This window comes from Pongo pygmaeus, chromosome 21, assembly GCF_028885625.2.
Source record: "Pongo pygmaeus isolate AG05252 chromosome 21, NHGRI_mPonPyg2-v2.0_pri, whole genome shotgun sequence".
Lineage (NCBI taxonomy): Eukaryota > Metazoa > Chordata > Mammalia > Primates > Hominidae > Pongo > Pongo pygmaeus.
This window is the reverse complement of record NC_072394.2, coordinates 15,092,813-15,109,366: the sequence shown is the minus strand read 5'-3', so window position 1 is coordinate 15,109,366 and position 16,554 is coordinate 15,092,813. Positions and strand designations below refer to the sequence as shown.

At 44.7% G+C, this 16,554-nt stretch overlaps 1 protein-coding gene and 1 pseudogene across 1 annotated transcript in view; one reads left to right on the top strand and one right to left on the bottom strand.

Moving 5' to 3' along the window:
* Nucleotides 1–3,122: 3,122 nt before the first annotated feature.
* CFAP61 (cilia and flagella associated protein 61) overlaps nucleotides 3,123–16,554 on the bottom strand; it is a 313,628-nt gene continuing 300,196 nt past the window's right edge. The window contains exon 27 of the mRNA XM_063659455.1: nucleotides 3,123–3,651. Within this exon, the coding sequence (XP_063515525.1) occupies nucleotides 3,451–3,651 (201 nt within the window). The 3' untranslated portion in view covers nucleotides 3,123–3,450. The remainder of the gene's footprint in view (nucleotides 3,652–16,554) is intronic.
* On the top strand, nucleotides 14,843–15,714 carry LOC129021501 (small ribosomal subunit protein eS1-like; annotated as a pseudogene).

The following is a 16,554-nucleotide window of genomic DNA, read 5'->3' as shown; positions in this document are numbered from 1 at the left end:
TGCGCCTCGGTCTCAAACGGAACTGACAAAACCCAGCGAAACTGACCAGAAAGGCCGCGGCGACCCCGATCCTTTCCCCTTCTTCCCACCCCACTCACACCTGCACCCCGCCTCGCCTGCCGCAGGAGGACGAAGAGGCAGCCAGGCTCCTGGGGGCCACAAGGGCATACTTTCTACCTTGGCAAGAGTTCTTGCTATGGGGTTGGCGGGTGCTCCTCCCCCACCACCGCCGATCCTCTCTCCACCGCCTTTCCCTCTTCTCCCGTCCCTGCTCTCTTCCCTTGCCCTCTGGTTCCCTCCTTGTGTCATCCGCCTCCTCTCCCTCCTCCTGTCCTTCTCTCTCCTTCTGTCTCTTCCCTTCTTTTCTTTCCCCTCCTTTCTTGCTCCCCACGGTCTCACCTCTCCCTCCTTCTCCTCTCTCTCCCCATCTCTTTCACTCAGTCCCCCCCGCATCCTGTGGTCTTCCCCCCATAACTGGCCCCCTTCCTCTCTCCCAGCCCCTTCTTCCCACTGTCCCTTCCTCCCCATCCAGTTCCCCCAGCCCTCTTTGCTGTCTTTCTGCTCCCCTCTCTCCTATCGTCCCTCTCTCCTGTCTCTTCCCTCGCTTGTTTCTGTCTTCTCTCCTTCTCTTCTCCCCACCTCTCTCCCAGTCTCCCATTCCTCTCCCCTTCTCTCTTTCCTTCTCTCTCTCCCCCCTCCTTCACTCTCCCCCCACTCTTCTCCCTGCTCTTACTCTCCCCCCACTCCCCACAGGCCAACGTGTGTTATTTTATTTGTCTAGAGAGAGCCTATTTGTTCAGTGATGTGTGGCCTCCTGGTCGCCTGCTTTAATGGGGGACGCGGAGGCTTGGTTTCTGTGAGCATTAGCATACAGCTGCGGGCTCTGCGCCCCTGCCGGCGCTCACTTTATCCCAGCCTTATCATCACTTCTTTCAACCAGAAAACAATCAACAGCTCCTCGCACTCGGCGACTTTCGAGCCCTGCTCCCTGCTTCTTGGCTAACACTGGCTCACTCGGATGCGCACCCTCTCTCTCTCTCGCTCTCTCTCCCTCCTCTCTCTCTCTCCCTCTTGAAAGGGTAAATATTGATTGGCTGGCTTTACATTTTATGCTCCATGCCATATTTCCTTTCCTCCCTCACTTCATCGTTGATTTTTCTTTTGCCCTCCTGTGATGTTTGAGTGTAATAAAACCATAATAAGCCATTTTTGGAAAGGCGGTGGTTACACTCTTTATTAAAAACTGACATCTGTCGGGAGAGCAATTAGAGGCATCAGAAGGCGGGGTTGTTGCATGTGATTTGGGAGAATAAAACTTTGGAAAATTAACTTTTTGGTATTTTCTCATTAATATTCTTCGCTTAAAACTGTAGAATTCCAAGATCAGGCTTACAGCCCAAGATGTCCCCAGCTCAGCAGCAAGTGCTGAAATATGTAGAGACGCCAAGCATTCAGTCCACTTACGGAATTCATGCCTTGTGCGAGCCAAGTCCAAATATTGGTCTGTTTCAAGCCCTTCCTTTTGCCAGCCTTTATCTTCACCGTTATTTTCCCAAAGCCCTTAGAATAGTCAATTGCAAGTTATAAACAACAACTCTTGAATTCCTCTTTTATTCTTAGGCAACTTGTTCAGTGATAAAGTTTTCAAGTCTGAACAGATATGCTAAGATTCTTAGATTCAGGAAATTATTTAGCATCTATGCTAAATAGCCTGTAAATTACCCACTTTCTAAGTGTGAGATAAGGATTAAAATAATGTCACCCAATATACTTTGTACACTAAAATATATTCTAGATATTTTCAAGTCTGCTGTGATATTTATGGAGCACCAACACTCCTTTTTCAAAAGGCAGCAAAGGAAAACTTACTGTCACATTTATGCATGATTTGGTATTAAGGTTGACATTGTCATTTGGGGTCACTTGTATGTGACTGGAGGCTTTTTAATGCTAATACTTGGTCACAGAAGTCATAACTGTTGATCCTCTGAGGTTGTTCTGTTAATCTCCATCCAAGGGTCCCAGGACCTGTCACAGAAACTTACTCCTTTTGCTTATGGGTTTGACCCAGGTCCTTTCAGGGAAAAGGGACAGGGGAGGAGAGTTGCTTGAGCCGACTCATTCACCAGCCCCTGAAATATGGTTCCACGTGTGCTGGGTCTGAATTCTGAAGAGTGGACCAGTAGCAATTGTTCCCCATTCAAGAGACACAGTGTGTACCATATGGCCAATGCTGGACCCTCCCCCCAGTGACCCATGCATTTGTGGAAAACGCACATGTGAAGGAATTAGGAGCATTTATTGCTTGCTTTTACCTGCCTTGGGAAAATCAAGAGTCCAGTATTCTGGAACAATTTTGTTTTGCAGAAATATCAATATCAAATAACTTTGCAGTTCCAACAAGTTGGCAGTTTGCAGCAGAGAGTCTGATAATGTGTACACAATGCTGTAATGCCAGCTCTGACTTTCCTTCTAATAGTTGTGTATCCCTTATCTTGTGCCAACTTTTGCTCAACATTTACATAAAATACAACACATGAAGAAAAACTGGAATTGTTCACAAAAACCAGTTTTAAGCCCTGCTGTGAAAAATTGTGTCACACTATCTACTAAGAGAGACCCAATAAATGAGCACAATCTTATGTGTTGTTCCCCCTCATTCCTGAATCCATGCAGTTTCTAGTGGGCAATTAATTTGCTTTATTTATAAGAAAAAGGGTTTCTGATCCACATTAGAGTTGACATGTACTAGGGACCCCTTCACCCCGCCCCCCCAATGCAAAGCAACAGTGCTAAGGATCAAAGAAAATGAACTTAGATGAACTTCCCATTACCACGTTACCACGTTCTAATCTAAAACCTATGTGTGACACCCTTGAGCACCCAACTTTTCTGTGACTTTATGCTCCTCATCTGCAATTTGAAACAGAAATACAGCCTCCTCCTTTCCAAAGGTCATGTAAGCCTTCCTACACAATCACTGCTTCTGATGTTGGACTATAGATTTAATTTCTCATCATCTGTTTACTAATTTTCCATTCTGGGCACATTTTCTGTTTTATCACCCACAAGTATTGCTAGGTAAACATGTGAAGAACTAACAAGACTGGCAGCAGAAGTTTCCAGGAAATCAAACAGAATCACACCCAAGGTAAAAACAAGTTTTACACAGTGTGATCTCATTTTATTGCTGAAATGGATTATTCTGCACAGGAACATGCCTGGGATTTGTAAAGCGAGCCTGCCCCAGAAGAGAGGCACACGGCCGTGTGCCACCTACTGGGATGATAGAAAACTACAGGCGTAAGTCAGGGAAGGAAAGGAATGAACAAAACCACCAGGGGCTGGCTTCGCTGTCAAACCAGGCTGCAGATAACTTTTCTATTTCTACAGAGTGCGTTTCCAGGAACTAAATAAATGAAAACCATAAAGGGGAGACCCTGCCTACAACTAAATGATGCCTGGCCACGCGTACATGGGCAGGTGGTAGCGATTATAGTGTAGGTAGTCAAGAGTGCTTCTCTCCACCAGGGTTTTGTAGATGGATTCCTCGAAAACTCTTTTGAGGTATTGCCTGGGCTTCTCAGTCGGGTTGATTTCCTCATCTTCTATTTGATGGGCTAACTGCTCTATGGAAGGAAGCTCTTCCTCCTGTAAAACACAGTAAGAGGCCAGATACAGAAATTAATTGGACCCTGCACAGTTGTAACGGCAGTTTCGTGAAAATGAAAACGATAGTAGTCAGCTCTGCAAGGATGGTCATTTTTTTTCTAGCTTTTGAAAATTTATTTTTAATTGTGGCAATGTATACACAACATAAAATGTCTTATTTTAATAATTTTTAGGTGTACAGTTCAGTGGCACGAAGTACATTCACATTGCTGTGTAACCCTCACCACTGTCCATCTCCAGGATGTTCTCATCTTCGTCAGCTGAAACCCTGTCTCCATTAAACACCAGCTCCGTACCCTCCCATCCTCCAGGCCCTGGAAACCACCTCTGTCTCTATGAATGTGACTACGCAGGCATCTCATATGAGCGGAACCATGTAGCATTTTTTTTTGTGACTGGCTTATATCATTTAGCATAATGTCCTCAAGAGTCATCCAGGTTAGTCATTTCAAGCCCTTCATTTTCAGATAAAAATCATCTGTAGATCATACTTGTTTTGTTGTTGTTGTTGTTCTTTTGTTTTTTGTTTTTTGAGATGGAATTTCACTGTTGTTGCCCAGGCTGGGGTGCAATGGCATGATCTCGGCTCACTGCAACTTCCGCCTCCCAGGTTCAAACTATTCTCCTGCCTCAGCCTCCCAAGTAGCTGGGACTACAGGCATGGCCCACCATGCCTGGCTAATTTTGTATATTTAGTAGGGACAGGGTCTCTCCATGTTGGTCAGGCTGGTCTCGAACTTCCGACCTCAGGTGATCCGCCCACCTTGGCCTCCCAAAGTGCTGGGATTACAGGCATAAGCCACCACGCCCTGCCTCTGTTTTAAAAATAAAAAAATTTAAAAATTAAAAAAAAAAGAAGTGATTAAACCTTTTTACTTGAAAGGTCCTAGATGAAAAGTTTTCTTGGTTATAATTCCCAAGAAATGGGATTTTAAAACCTTAGAATAAATTCACAATCAAGTCAAATTTTATTGATATATTTAAAAAGATAGGGCTCAGAAAGAATAAGTTGTTTGAAGCTGAGAATCTTATGCTGCACATAGGTACAGTGTAGTAGAGATTTTCCTAACATTTCATTATAAAAATTTTCAGAGACAAGTTGAAGAATTGTCCAGTGAACCACCTGCACACCTGCACCTGGACTCCACAGTTAACATCTGCTATATTTGCTTCACCGCTGCATATCTGCCCTCCAGAGTAGGGTACTTCTAGAAAGCACATCTCCCAGGGTTGAGCTGGGTGCTTTCCAAACACTGTGATTCTTGAACATCACCCTAGATCAAGAGTCTGTGGACTCTGATGGTACATTTATTTCAACTTCTAACAATTCCTTCTACTTTGAACAGAAAAGGCAATTACTTGCAGGGTTTTGTTGGATTATTAACTTACTAGTGATAAGAGCTTATAGATAGGAAAACAGACTCAAGCTATATGGAGGCATAAAGTCACTGACACTTGGCTAAGCAAGACACAACGGGGTGCTGGAGATTACGCACACATTGGAAAGAGCAGTCAGCGGGGGTTGCAGGAATTCAGATTTAAACTAGAGCAATAAAGGCAGTGATAGGGAAAAGGCAACTGATTCTCACAACTAAGTACTGGAGGTGCTGAAAACTTTGGGTGCCACCAGTAAGACCTCGTGGATATATTCTGCAATGCGTATGAGGTTGGCTCTTTCTTCCTTAATTTTTCTGGAGAATTGTATCAAACCAACCAAAAACAGTTACCTTACTAAAATTATACAAGATTTTGAGCTCATATTGTATGCTGCTGTTCTGACACTGGGTTAAATAGTGTAAAATCACTTTTAAAGTTTATTTCAGGCAAATATTGCTCTAGATTATGAACAGATTTTTGGGCACTTGCCTCTTGAAGGATGACCTCACATGCTGTGATCATCTTCTTTCACAGTGTGCCCACCTCCCCTCACAGTACGACCATTCCCCTCAGTATGACCACCTCCCCTCACAGTGTGACCACCTCCCCTCAGTGTGACCACCTCCCCTCACAGTGTGACCACCTCCCCTCACAGTGTGACCACCTCCGCTCAGTGTGACCACCTCCCCTCACAGTGTGACCACCTCCCCTCAGTGTGACCACCTCCCCTCAGTGTGCCCACCTCCCCTCACAGTGTGACCACCTCCCCTCACAGTGTGAACACCAACCCTCACAGTGTGAACACCTCCCCTCAGTGTGACCACCTCCCCTCACAGTGTGACCACCTCCCCTCAGTGTGACCACCTCCCCTCACAGTGTGACCACCTCCCCTCAGTGTGACCACCTCCCCTCACAGTGTGACCACCTCCCCTCACAGTGTGAACACCTCCCCTCACAGTGTGACCACCTCCCCTCAGTGTGACCACCTTCCCTCAGTGTGACCACCTCCCCTCACAGTGTGACCACCTCCCCTCACAGTGTGACCACCTCCCCTCAGTGTGACCACCTCCCCTCACAGTCTGAGCACCTCCCCTCACACAGTGTAACCACCTCCCCTCAGTGTGACCACCTCCCCTCACAGTGTAACCACCTCCCCTCACAGTGTGACCACCTCCCCTCAGTGTGACCACCTCCCCTCACAGTGTGACCACCTCCCCTCAGTGTGACCACCTCCCCTCACAGTGTGACCACCTCCCCTCAGTGTGACCACCTCCCCTCACACAGTGTGACCACCTCCCCTCACACAGTGTGACCACCTCCCCTCAGTGTGACCACCTCCCCTCACAGTGTGACCACCTCCCCTCAGTGTGACCACCTCCCCTCACAGTGTGACCACCTCCCCTCAGTGTGACCACCTCCCCTCAGTGTGACCACCTCCCCTCACAGTGTGACCACCTCCCCTCAGTGTGACCACCTCCCCTCACAGTGTGACCACCTCCCCTCACAGTGTGACCACCTCCCCTCACAGTGTGACCACCTCCCCTCACACAGTGACCACCTCCCCTCACAGTGTGACCACCTCCCCTCATACAGTGTGACCACCTCCCCTCATACAGTGTGACCACCTCCCCTCAGTGTGACCACCTCCCCTCACAGTGTGACCACCTCCCCTCAGTGTGACCACCTCCCCTCAGTGTAACCACCTCCCCTCAGTGTGACCACCTCCCCTCACAGTGTGACCACCTCCCCTCATACAGTGTGACCACCTCCCCTCAGTGTGACCACCTCCCCTCAGTGTGACCACCTCCCCTCACAGTGTGACCACCTCCCCTCACAGTGTGACCACCTCCCCTCAGTGTGACCACCTCCCCTCACAGTGTGACCACCTCCCCTCACACAGTGTGACCACCTCCCCTCACAGTGTGACCACCTCCCCTCATACAGTGTGACCACCTCCCCTCAGTGTGACCACCTCCCCTCAGTGTGACCACCTCCCCTCACAGTGTGACCACCTCCCCTCACACAGTGTGACCACCTCCCCTCACAGTGTGACCACCTCCCCTCAGTGTGACCACCTCCCCTCACAGTGTGACCACCTCCCCTCATACAGTGTAACCACCTCCCCTCACAGTGTGACCACCTCCCCTCAGTGTGACCACCACCCCTCAGTGTGACCACCTCCCCTCACAGTGTGACCACCTCCCCTCACAGTGACCACCTCCCCTCAGTGTGACCACCTCCCCTCACAGTGTGACCACCTCCCCTCACACAGTGTGACCACCTCCCCTCAGTGTAACCACCTCCCCTCAGTGTGACCACCTCCCCTCACAGTGTGACCACCTCCCCTCAGTGTGACCACCTCCCCTCACAGTGTGACCACCTCCCCTCACACAGTGTGACCACCTCCCCTCAGTGTAACCACCTCCCCTCAGTGTGACCACCTCCCCTCACAGTGTGACCACCTCCCCTCACAGTGACCACCTCCCCTCAGTGTGATCACCTCCCCTCAGTGTGACCACCTCCCCTCACAGTGTGACCACCTCCCCTCACAGTGTGACCACCTCCCCTCAGTGTGACCACCTCCCCTCACAGTGTGACCACCTCCCCTCACACAGTGTGACCACCTCCCCTCACAGTGTGACCACCTCCCCTCATACAGTGTGACCACCTCCCCTCAGTGTGACCACCTCCCCTCAGTGTGACCACCTCCCCTCACAGTGTGACCACCTCCCCTCACACAGTGTGACCACCTCCCCTCACACAGTGTGACCACCTCCCCTCAGTGTGACCACCTCCCCTCACAGTGTGACCACCTCCCCTCACACAGTGTGACCACCTCCCCTCAGTGTAACCACCTCCCCTCAGTGTGACCACCTCCCCTCACAGTGTGACCACCTCCCCTCAGTGTGACCACCTCCCCTCACAGTGTGACCACCTCCCCTCACGGTGTGACCACCTCCCCTCAGTGTGACCACCTCCCCTCGGTGTGACCACCTCCCCTCAGTGTGACCACCTCCCCTCATAGTGTGACCACCTCCCCTCATACAGTGTGACCACCTCCCCTCAGTGTGACCGCCTCCCCTCAGTGTGACCACCTCCCCTCTCAGCGTGACCACCTCCCCTCAGTGTGACCACCTCCCCTCAGTGTGACCACCTCCCCTCACAGTGTGACCACCTCCGCTCACACAGTGTGATCACCTCCCCTCACAGTGTGACCACCTCCGCTCACACAGTGTGATCACTTTTTTTGTCACAATGTGACTACCTCCCTTCTCACAGTGTGACCACCTCCCCTCAGTGTGACCATCTCCCTTCACACAGTGTGGCCACCCCTTCCTCCCCTCATTACCCTTATGAATTCAACTTCTTTAGATTCCACATGTAAGTGAGATCATGCAGTATTTGTCTTTATGTACCTGATTTTTTTTTTTTTTTTTTTTGAGACAAAGTCTCACTCTGTCACGCAGACTGGAGTGCAGTGGTACGATCTTGGCTCACCACAACCTCTGCCTCCTGGGTGCAAGCAATTCTCCTGCCTCAGCCTCCTGAGTAGCTGGCATTACAGGTGCATACCACTACTGCCTGGCTAATTTTTGTATTTTTAGTACAGACGAGGTTTCACCATGTTGGCGAGGCTGCTCTTGAACTCCTGACCTCAAATGATCCACCTGCCTCGGCCTCCCAAAGTGCTGGGATTACAGGCCACCGTGTCCGGCTGTACCTGAATTATTATACTTAGCATGATGTCCTCCAGGTTCATCCATGTTGTTGAAAATGACAGAACAGAACTTCCTTTTTTTTAAGGCTGAATAGTATTCCATTGTGCATATATACCATAATTTCTTTATCCATTCATCCGTTGATGAACACTTAGGTTCATTTCATGTCCTGGCTATTTTGAATAAGCTGCAATAAGCATAGGAATGTAGATATTTCTTTGATACACTGATTTCATTTCTTTTGGATACATACCCAAAAGTGAGATTGCTGGATCATATGTAATTCTATTTTTAGTTTTCTGAGGAACCTCCATACTGTTTTCCAAAATGGCTGAACCAAACTATATTACCACCAACAGTGAACAAGAATTCCCTTTTCTCCACATCCTTGCCAACTTTTTATCTATAACAGCCATACTAACAAGGGTGAGGTGGTAGCTCACTGTGGTTTTAATTTGCATTCCCCTGATGATTCATGAGGTTGATCCTTTTTAAAATATATCTTTTGGTCACAGTAAGTCCTCATAGCTTCCTGGAAACTGTAACTTTAAGTGAGATGACATATAACAAAACCAATTTTACCATAGGCTAATTGACAAGAACAAGAGTGAAGTTCCGACAGCATATTTCTGGTCACAAAAACATCACCAAACTTCTAAATAAAGATCAAAAACACTTCTAATATTAAACACTAAAATAATTGTGGGCTATAATACATTTAAGAAAGATTAACATAAACAAGTAAGGTAATTATTTACCGAATTATTTCAGTTCCGGGTGGTAGGTTGCTGGAGCCTATCCCAGCAGCTCAGGGCACAAAGCAGGAACCCATGAACAGGACCCCTCCCATCACAGGGTACATTCCCATCTACACCTGCACCCACACTCACACTGGGACCATTTAGACATGCCAATTAACCTTTTGTGTCTGGCTCTTTTCACTTAGCATAGTGTTTTGTCTTTTTCTGATCTTTGAACTCCAGTGTACCTGGTGAAAACCCACAGTGCACACAGACATGGGCAGAACTTGCAAACTCCACAGACAGTGGCCCGGGAATGACTTTCTTTTCCTCATCAATGTTACAATGAAAGGATGTTATTCAAGGACCTACTGTATGTCTTCTTTTGAGAAGTGTCTATTCAGGTCCTCTGCTTATGTTTATATCAGGTCATTTGTTTTCCTGTTAGTGAGTTGTTTCCTGTTAGTGAGTTAGTGAGTTATACAGTTCCCTATATATTTTGGATATTAGCCAAAATTGGATATGATACATCAAATCAGATGTATGATTTGCAAATATTTTCTCCCAGTCTGTGGGCTGTCTCTTCACTCTGTTGTTTTCTTTGCTGTGCAGAAGCTTTTAAATTTGATGTAGACCCACTTGTCTGTTTTTGCTTTTGTTGCCTGTGCTTTTGGTGTCACATCCAAAAAAATCCTTTCTGCGACCAATGTCAAGAAGTATTTCTCCTATGTTCTTTTCTAGAAGTTTTACAGTTTCCGGTCTTATGTTTAAGTCTTCACTGCATTTTGAATTGATTTTTGTGTATGGGCTGAGAGAAGAGTCCAATTTCATTCTTCTGCATGTGGAATGTTCCCATTTTCGCAATACCACTTATTGGAGGGACTGTCCTTTCCCCATTGTGTGTTCTTGGCACTTTTGTCAAGAATCAATTGACTGTGTAGGTTTATTTATGACTCTCTATCCTGTCCCACTGGTACATTTATCTGTTTTTATGGCAGTACCATGCTGATATGGTTTGGCTTTGTGTCCCCACCCAAATCTCATTTCGATTTGTAATCCCCACGTGTCTGTCAAAAGACAGAGGTGTTTGGATCATGGGGGCGAACTATGCTGAGAACTATGCTGTTCTCGTGATAGTGGGTGTTCTCATGATAGTGGGGTGAACTATGCTGAGAACTATGCTGTTCTCATGATAGTGAGTGAGTTCTCATGAGATCTGATGGTTATAAGTGTTTGGAAGTTCCTTTGCTCTTCTCATGCTCCTGCCACCTTGAGAAGAAGGTGCTTGCTTCCCCTTCCACCATGATTGTAAGTTTCCTGAGGCTTCCCCCGGCCATGTGGAACTGTGAGTCAATTAAACCTCTTTCCTTCGTAAATTACCTAGTCTCAGGGAAGTTCTTTATAACAGTGTGAAAATGGACTAATACACATGCTGTTTTGATTACTATAGTTTTGAAATATATTTTGAAATCAGGTAGTGTTATGCCTTCTGTTTTTTTTTTTTCTCAAGATTGTATTGGCTATTTATGGGTCTTTTGTGGTTCCATATGATTTTTAAGATTGCCTTTTCTATTTCTGTGAAAAATGACATTGGCATTTTGATAGGAATTGCATTGAATCTGCAGACTGCTTTGGTTAGTATGGACATTTTAACAATATGAATTCTTATAATCCATGAGGACATGACATCTTTCCATTTATTTGTGTTGGCTTCAATTTTTTTTCATCAATGTTTTATAGCTCTCAGTATACAGATCTTTTAACTCATTGGTTAAAAACTCCTAAGTATTTTTTTTTGATGCTTTGTAAACGGAATTGCTTTCTTTATTTCTTTTTCAGATAGTTTATTGTTAGTGTATATAAACATTATTTTTTTTCTCGAGACAGAGTGTCGCTCAGACTGGAGTACAGTGGCATGATCTCGGCTCACTGCAACGTCCACCTCCTGGGTTCAAGAGATTCTCCTGCCTCAGCCTCCTGAGTAGCTGGGATTACAGGCACCCGCCACCACATCTGGCTAGTTTTTTGTATTTTTAGTAGAGATGGGGTTTCACCATGTTGACCAGGCTGGTCTTGAACTCCCGACCTCAGATGATCCGCCTGCCTTGGCCTCTCAAGGTGCTGGGATTACAGGTGTCAGCCACCACGCCTAGCCAACACTACTGACTTTTGTATGTTGGTTTTGCATCCTGCAACTTTACTGAACTCACTTATCAGTTCCAACAGTTTTTTGGTGGAGTCGTTAAGGATTTTATGTATATAAGATCATGTCATCAGCAAACAGAGACAATTTCACCTCTTCCTTTCCTAGTTGGATGCGTTTATTTCTTCTTTTTCCCTAATTGCTTTGGCTAGGACTTCTGATCCTATGTTTAATAGAAGTGGCAAGAGTAGGCATCCTTGTCTTGTTCCTGATCTTAGGGGAAAAGCTTTCAACTTTTCACCACTGAGAATGATGTTAGCTGTGGGCTTGTCATATATGGCCTTTATAGTGTTCAGGAACATTCCTTTTATACCTAATTGTTGAGAGGTTTTTTATTTTAAATCATGAAAGGATGCAAATTTTGTCAAATGCTTCCTCTGCCTTCTAGCATAATGTTTTGAGGTTCATGTGCTTTGTATCAGTACCTCATTTCTCTTCATGGCTGAATACTATTCCATTGCGTGGCTAGACCACATTTGTTTATCCATTGATATGTTGATGGACATTTGGGTTGTTTCTTCCTTCTGGCTGTTCTAAACAGTGCTGCTTTGAATGTTCTTGTACAAGCAATCATTAGAATACCTCATTCAATTCTTTGTTTGTTTTGTTTTTTTGAGATGGAGTCTTGTTCTGTCACCCAGGTTGGAGTGCAGTGGTGTGATCTAGGCTCATTGCAACATCCACCTCCTGGGTTCAAGCAATTCTCCTGCCTCAGTCTCCTGAGTAGCTGGGACTACTGGTGTGCACTACCACGTCTGGCTAATTTTTGTATTTTTAGTAGAGATGTGGTTTCACCACGTTGGCCAGGCTGGTCTTGAACTCCTGGCCTCAGGTGATCCGCCCACCTCAGCCTCCCACCGTGCTGGGATTACAGGTGTGAACCACCACATCTGGCCTCAATTCTTTTGGATATATATTTAGAAGTGCAATTGCTGAGTCATATGGTAATTCTGTGTGTAACTTTTTGAGGAACCATCAAAACATTTTCTATAGCAGGTGTAATTTTATGTTCCTACCAGCAATTCAGTTCCCATTTTCCCCATATCTTCACTATTTCCCCCCTTGTTTTGTATTATAGCCATCCTAGTGGATGTAAAGTGGTATCTCATTATGGTTCTGATTTGCATTTCCCTAATAATTAATGATGCTGAACATATTTTCATGTAAATAGGTTTACTTCTGGACTCTGAATTTTAGTACATTGATCTATATATCTGTTCTCATGCGAGTACCACACTGTCTTGGTTACTGTTGCTTTGTAGTAAGAAAATGTGAGTTCTTCAACTTTGTTCTTTTTTTCCTCCAAGATAGTTTTGGCTATTTGGAGTCCCTTCCATTTCCATAGGAACTTAGGACTTGCATTTCTTTTTAAAAATGCCCTTGGAATTTTGACAGGATTGTACTGAATTGTAGATTGTTTTGGGTGGTACTGCCATCCTAACAATATAAAGTCTTCAAATGCATGAACACAGATGTTGTCCCATTTATTTAGGTAGTCATTCACTTCTTTCAAAAATGTTTTGTAGTTTTCAGTGTATAAGCCTTGCACTATTTTGGTTAAATTTGTTCCCAAGTATTTTATTCTTTTTAATGCTATTATAATAATTATAATTGTTTTCTTCATTTCATTTTCAAATTATTAACTGCTAATATGGTCTGGATGTTTTGTCCCCTTCAACTCTCATGCTGGAATGTGATCCCCAATGCTGGAAGTGGGACCTGGAGGAGGTGTTTGGGTCTCAGGGAGGATCCCTCATGAATGGCTCGCTGCTGTCCTCATGGTAATGAGTGAGTTCTCACTCTGAGTTCATGCTAGATCTGGTTGTTTGAAACAGCCTGGCACCACTTCCCTCTCTCATTTGCTCCCTGTCTTGCCATGTGATACACTGTCTCCCCATTCACCTTCCATCATGATTGGAAATTTCCTGAGGCCCTCACCAGAAGCAGATGTCAGTACATGTACTTCATGTACAGCCTGCAGAACCATGAGCCAAATCTCTTTTCTTTATAAATTACCCAGTCTCAGGTGTTCTTCTAAAGCAATTTAATCTAAAGCAGATTAATACAACTGATAATGTAGACAATGGATTATTGTGTGTTGGTTTCATATTCTGCAACTTTGCTGATTTCATTTATTAGCTCTAATAGTTATTTTGTGGATTCTTTAGGATCACATCACCTGAGAACGGAGATAGTTTTACTTCTTCCTTTCCAATGTGGATGTCTTTTATATCTTTTTCTTGCCTGATTGCTCTGGCTAGAACTTCCAAAACCATGCTGAATATAAGTGGTGAAAGCAGGCATCCTTGTCTTATTCCAGATCTCAGGGATAAGAATTCAGGTTTCAGTAATTATCTGTGGGTTTTTCATAAACATCCTTTATCAGATTGGAGACATTCCCTTCTATTGACAGTTTGTTTTTTTTTTTAGTGTTTTTACCATAAGAATGTATTTGATTTTGTCAAATGCTTTTTCTGCACCAATGAGATGATAGTGTTTTTTCCCCTTTGTTCTTTTTTTTTTTTTTTTTTTTTTGTTATGGAGTCTCACTCTATTGCCCAGGCTGTAGTGCAGTGGCACAATCTTGGCTCACTGCAACCTCTACCTCCTGGGTTCATGAGATTCTCCTGCCTCAGCCTTGCAAGTGGCTGAGATTACAGGTGTGTGCCACCATGCTTGGCTAATTTTTTTGTAGTTTTACTAGAGACAAGGTTTCATCATGTTGGTCAGGCTGGTCTCAAACTCCTGATCTCAAATGATCTGTCCGCCTTAGCCTTCCAAATTGCTGGGTTTACAGGTGTGACCCACTGCACCCAGCCTCCCCTTTGTTCTATTAAAGTGGTGTATTACATCAATTCATTTTTATATGTTGAACTACCCTTACATTCCTGCGGTGGTAAATCTCACTCAGCTGGGTGTTTAGTCCTTTAATATGCTGCTGGATTTGGCTTGCTAATAATCTGCTGGCTATTTTTGCTTCTAAATTTAAAAGGGGTGTTTGTCTGTAAGTTTTGTTTTCTTGCAGTGTCTTTGTCTAGCTTTGGTATTAGGGTAATGCTGATCTCATTGAATAGTTCCAACCTCTTCTATTTTTTGGAAGAGTTCAAGAGAATTGGTGTTGATTTGCCTTTTGGCTCTCTGACCAGCACCATGGCGGTTGGCAAGAACAAGCGCCTTATGAAAGGCGGCAAGAAGGGAGCCAAGAAGAAAGTGGTTGATCCATTTTCTAAGAAAGATTGGTATGATGTGAAAGCACCTGCTATGTTCAGTATAAGAAATATTGGAAAGACACTAGTCACCAGGACCCAAGGAACCAAAATCTGATGGTCTCAAGGGTCGTGTGTTTGAAGTGAGTCTTGCTGATTTGCAGAATGATGAAGTTGCATTTAGAAAATTCAAGCTGTAAAATTACTGAAGATGTTCAGGGTAAAAACTGCCTAACTTCCATGGCATGGATCTTACCCATGACAAAATGTGTTCCATGGTCAAAAAGTGGCAGACAATGATTGAAGCTCATGTTGATGTCAAGACTACCGATGGTTATTTGCTTCGTCTGTTCTGTGTTGGTTTTACTAAAAAACGCAACAATCAGATACGGAAGACCTCTTATGCTCAGCACCAACAGGTCCGCCAAATCCAGAAGAAGATAATGGAAATCATGACCTGAGAGGTGCAGACCAATGACTTGAAAGAAGTGGTCAATAAATTGATTCCAGACAGCAATGGAAAAGACATACAAAAGGCTTGCCAATCTATTTATCCTCTCCATGATGTCTTCGTTAGAAAAGTAAAAATGCTGAAGAAGCCCAAGTTTGAATTGGGAAAGCTCATGGAGCTTCATGGTGAAGGCAGTAGTTCTGGAAAAGCCACTGGGGACGAGACAGGTGCTAAAGTTGAACGAGCTGATGGATATGAACCACCAGTCCAAGAATCTGTTTAAAGTTCAGACTTCAAATAGTGGCAAATAAAAAGTGCTATTTGTAAAAAAAAAAAAAAAAAAAAAAAAAGAATTGGTGTTGATTCTTTAAATATTTGATAGAATTCACTAGCAAAGCCATCTGGTCTTGGGCTTTTCTTTGTGTGAGGTTTTTTTGATTATTGATTCAAGGTCTTTACTTGTTATAGCTCTGTTGAGATTTTCTATTTCTTCTTGTGTCAGTTTTTAGTTTGTTCATTTTTTTTTGTTTTTTTGTTTTTTTGTTTTTTTGAGATGGAGTCTTGCTCTGTGGCCCAGGCTGGAGTGCAATGGCGTGATCTCGGCTCACTGAAACCTCTGCCTCCCAGGTTCTCAGTTTTTAGTTTGTTCATTTTTTTTTGTTTTTTTGTTTTTTTGTTTTTTTGAGATGGAGTCTTGCTCTGTGGCCCAGGCTGGAGTGCAATGGCGTGATCTCGGCTCACTGAAACCTCTGCCTCCCAGGTTCAAGCGATTCTCCTGCCTCAGCCTCCTGAGTAGCTGGGATTACAGATATACGCCACCATGACGGGCTAATTTTTGTATTTTTGGTAGAGAAGGGGTTTCACCATGTTGGTCAGGTTGGTCTCGAACTCCTGACCTCGTGATTGGCCCACCTTGGCCTCCCAAAGTGCTGGGATTATAGGCGTAAGCCACTGCGCCCAGCCTAGTTTGTTCATTTCTAATAATTTGTCCATTTCATCTAGGTTATGTAATTGGTTGGCAAATAATTATTCAGGGCATTTTCTCATAATCCTTTTTTATTTCTGTAAGGTCGATAGTAATGTCCCCACTTCTATTTCTGACTTTAGTAATTTCAGTCTTTTTTCTTAGGCAGTCTAGCTAAAGGTTTATCAATTTGGTTGATCTTTCCAAAGAACTAACTTTTGG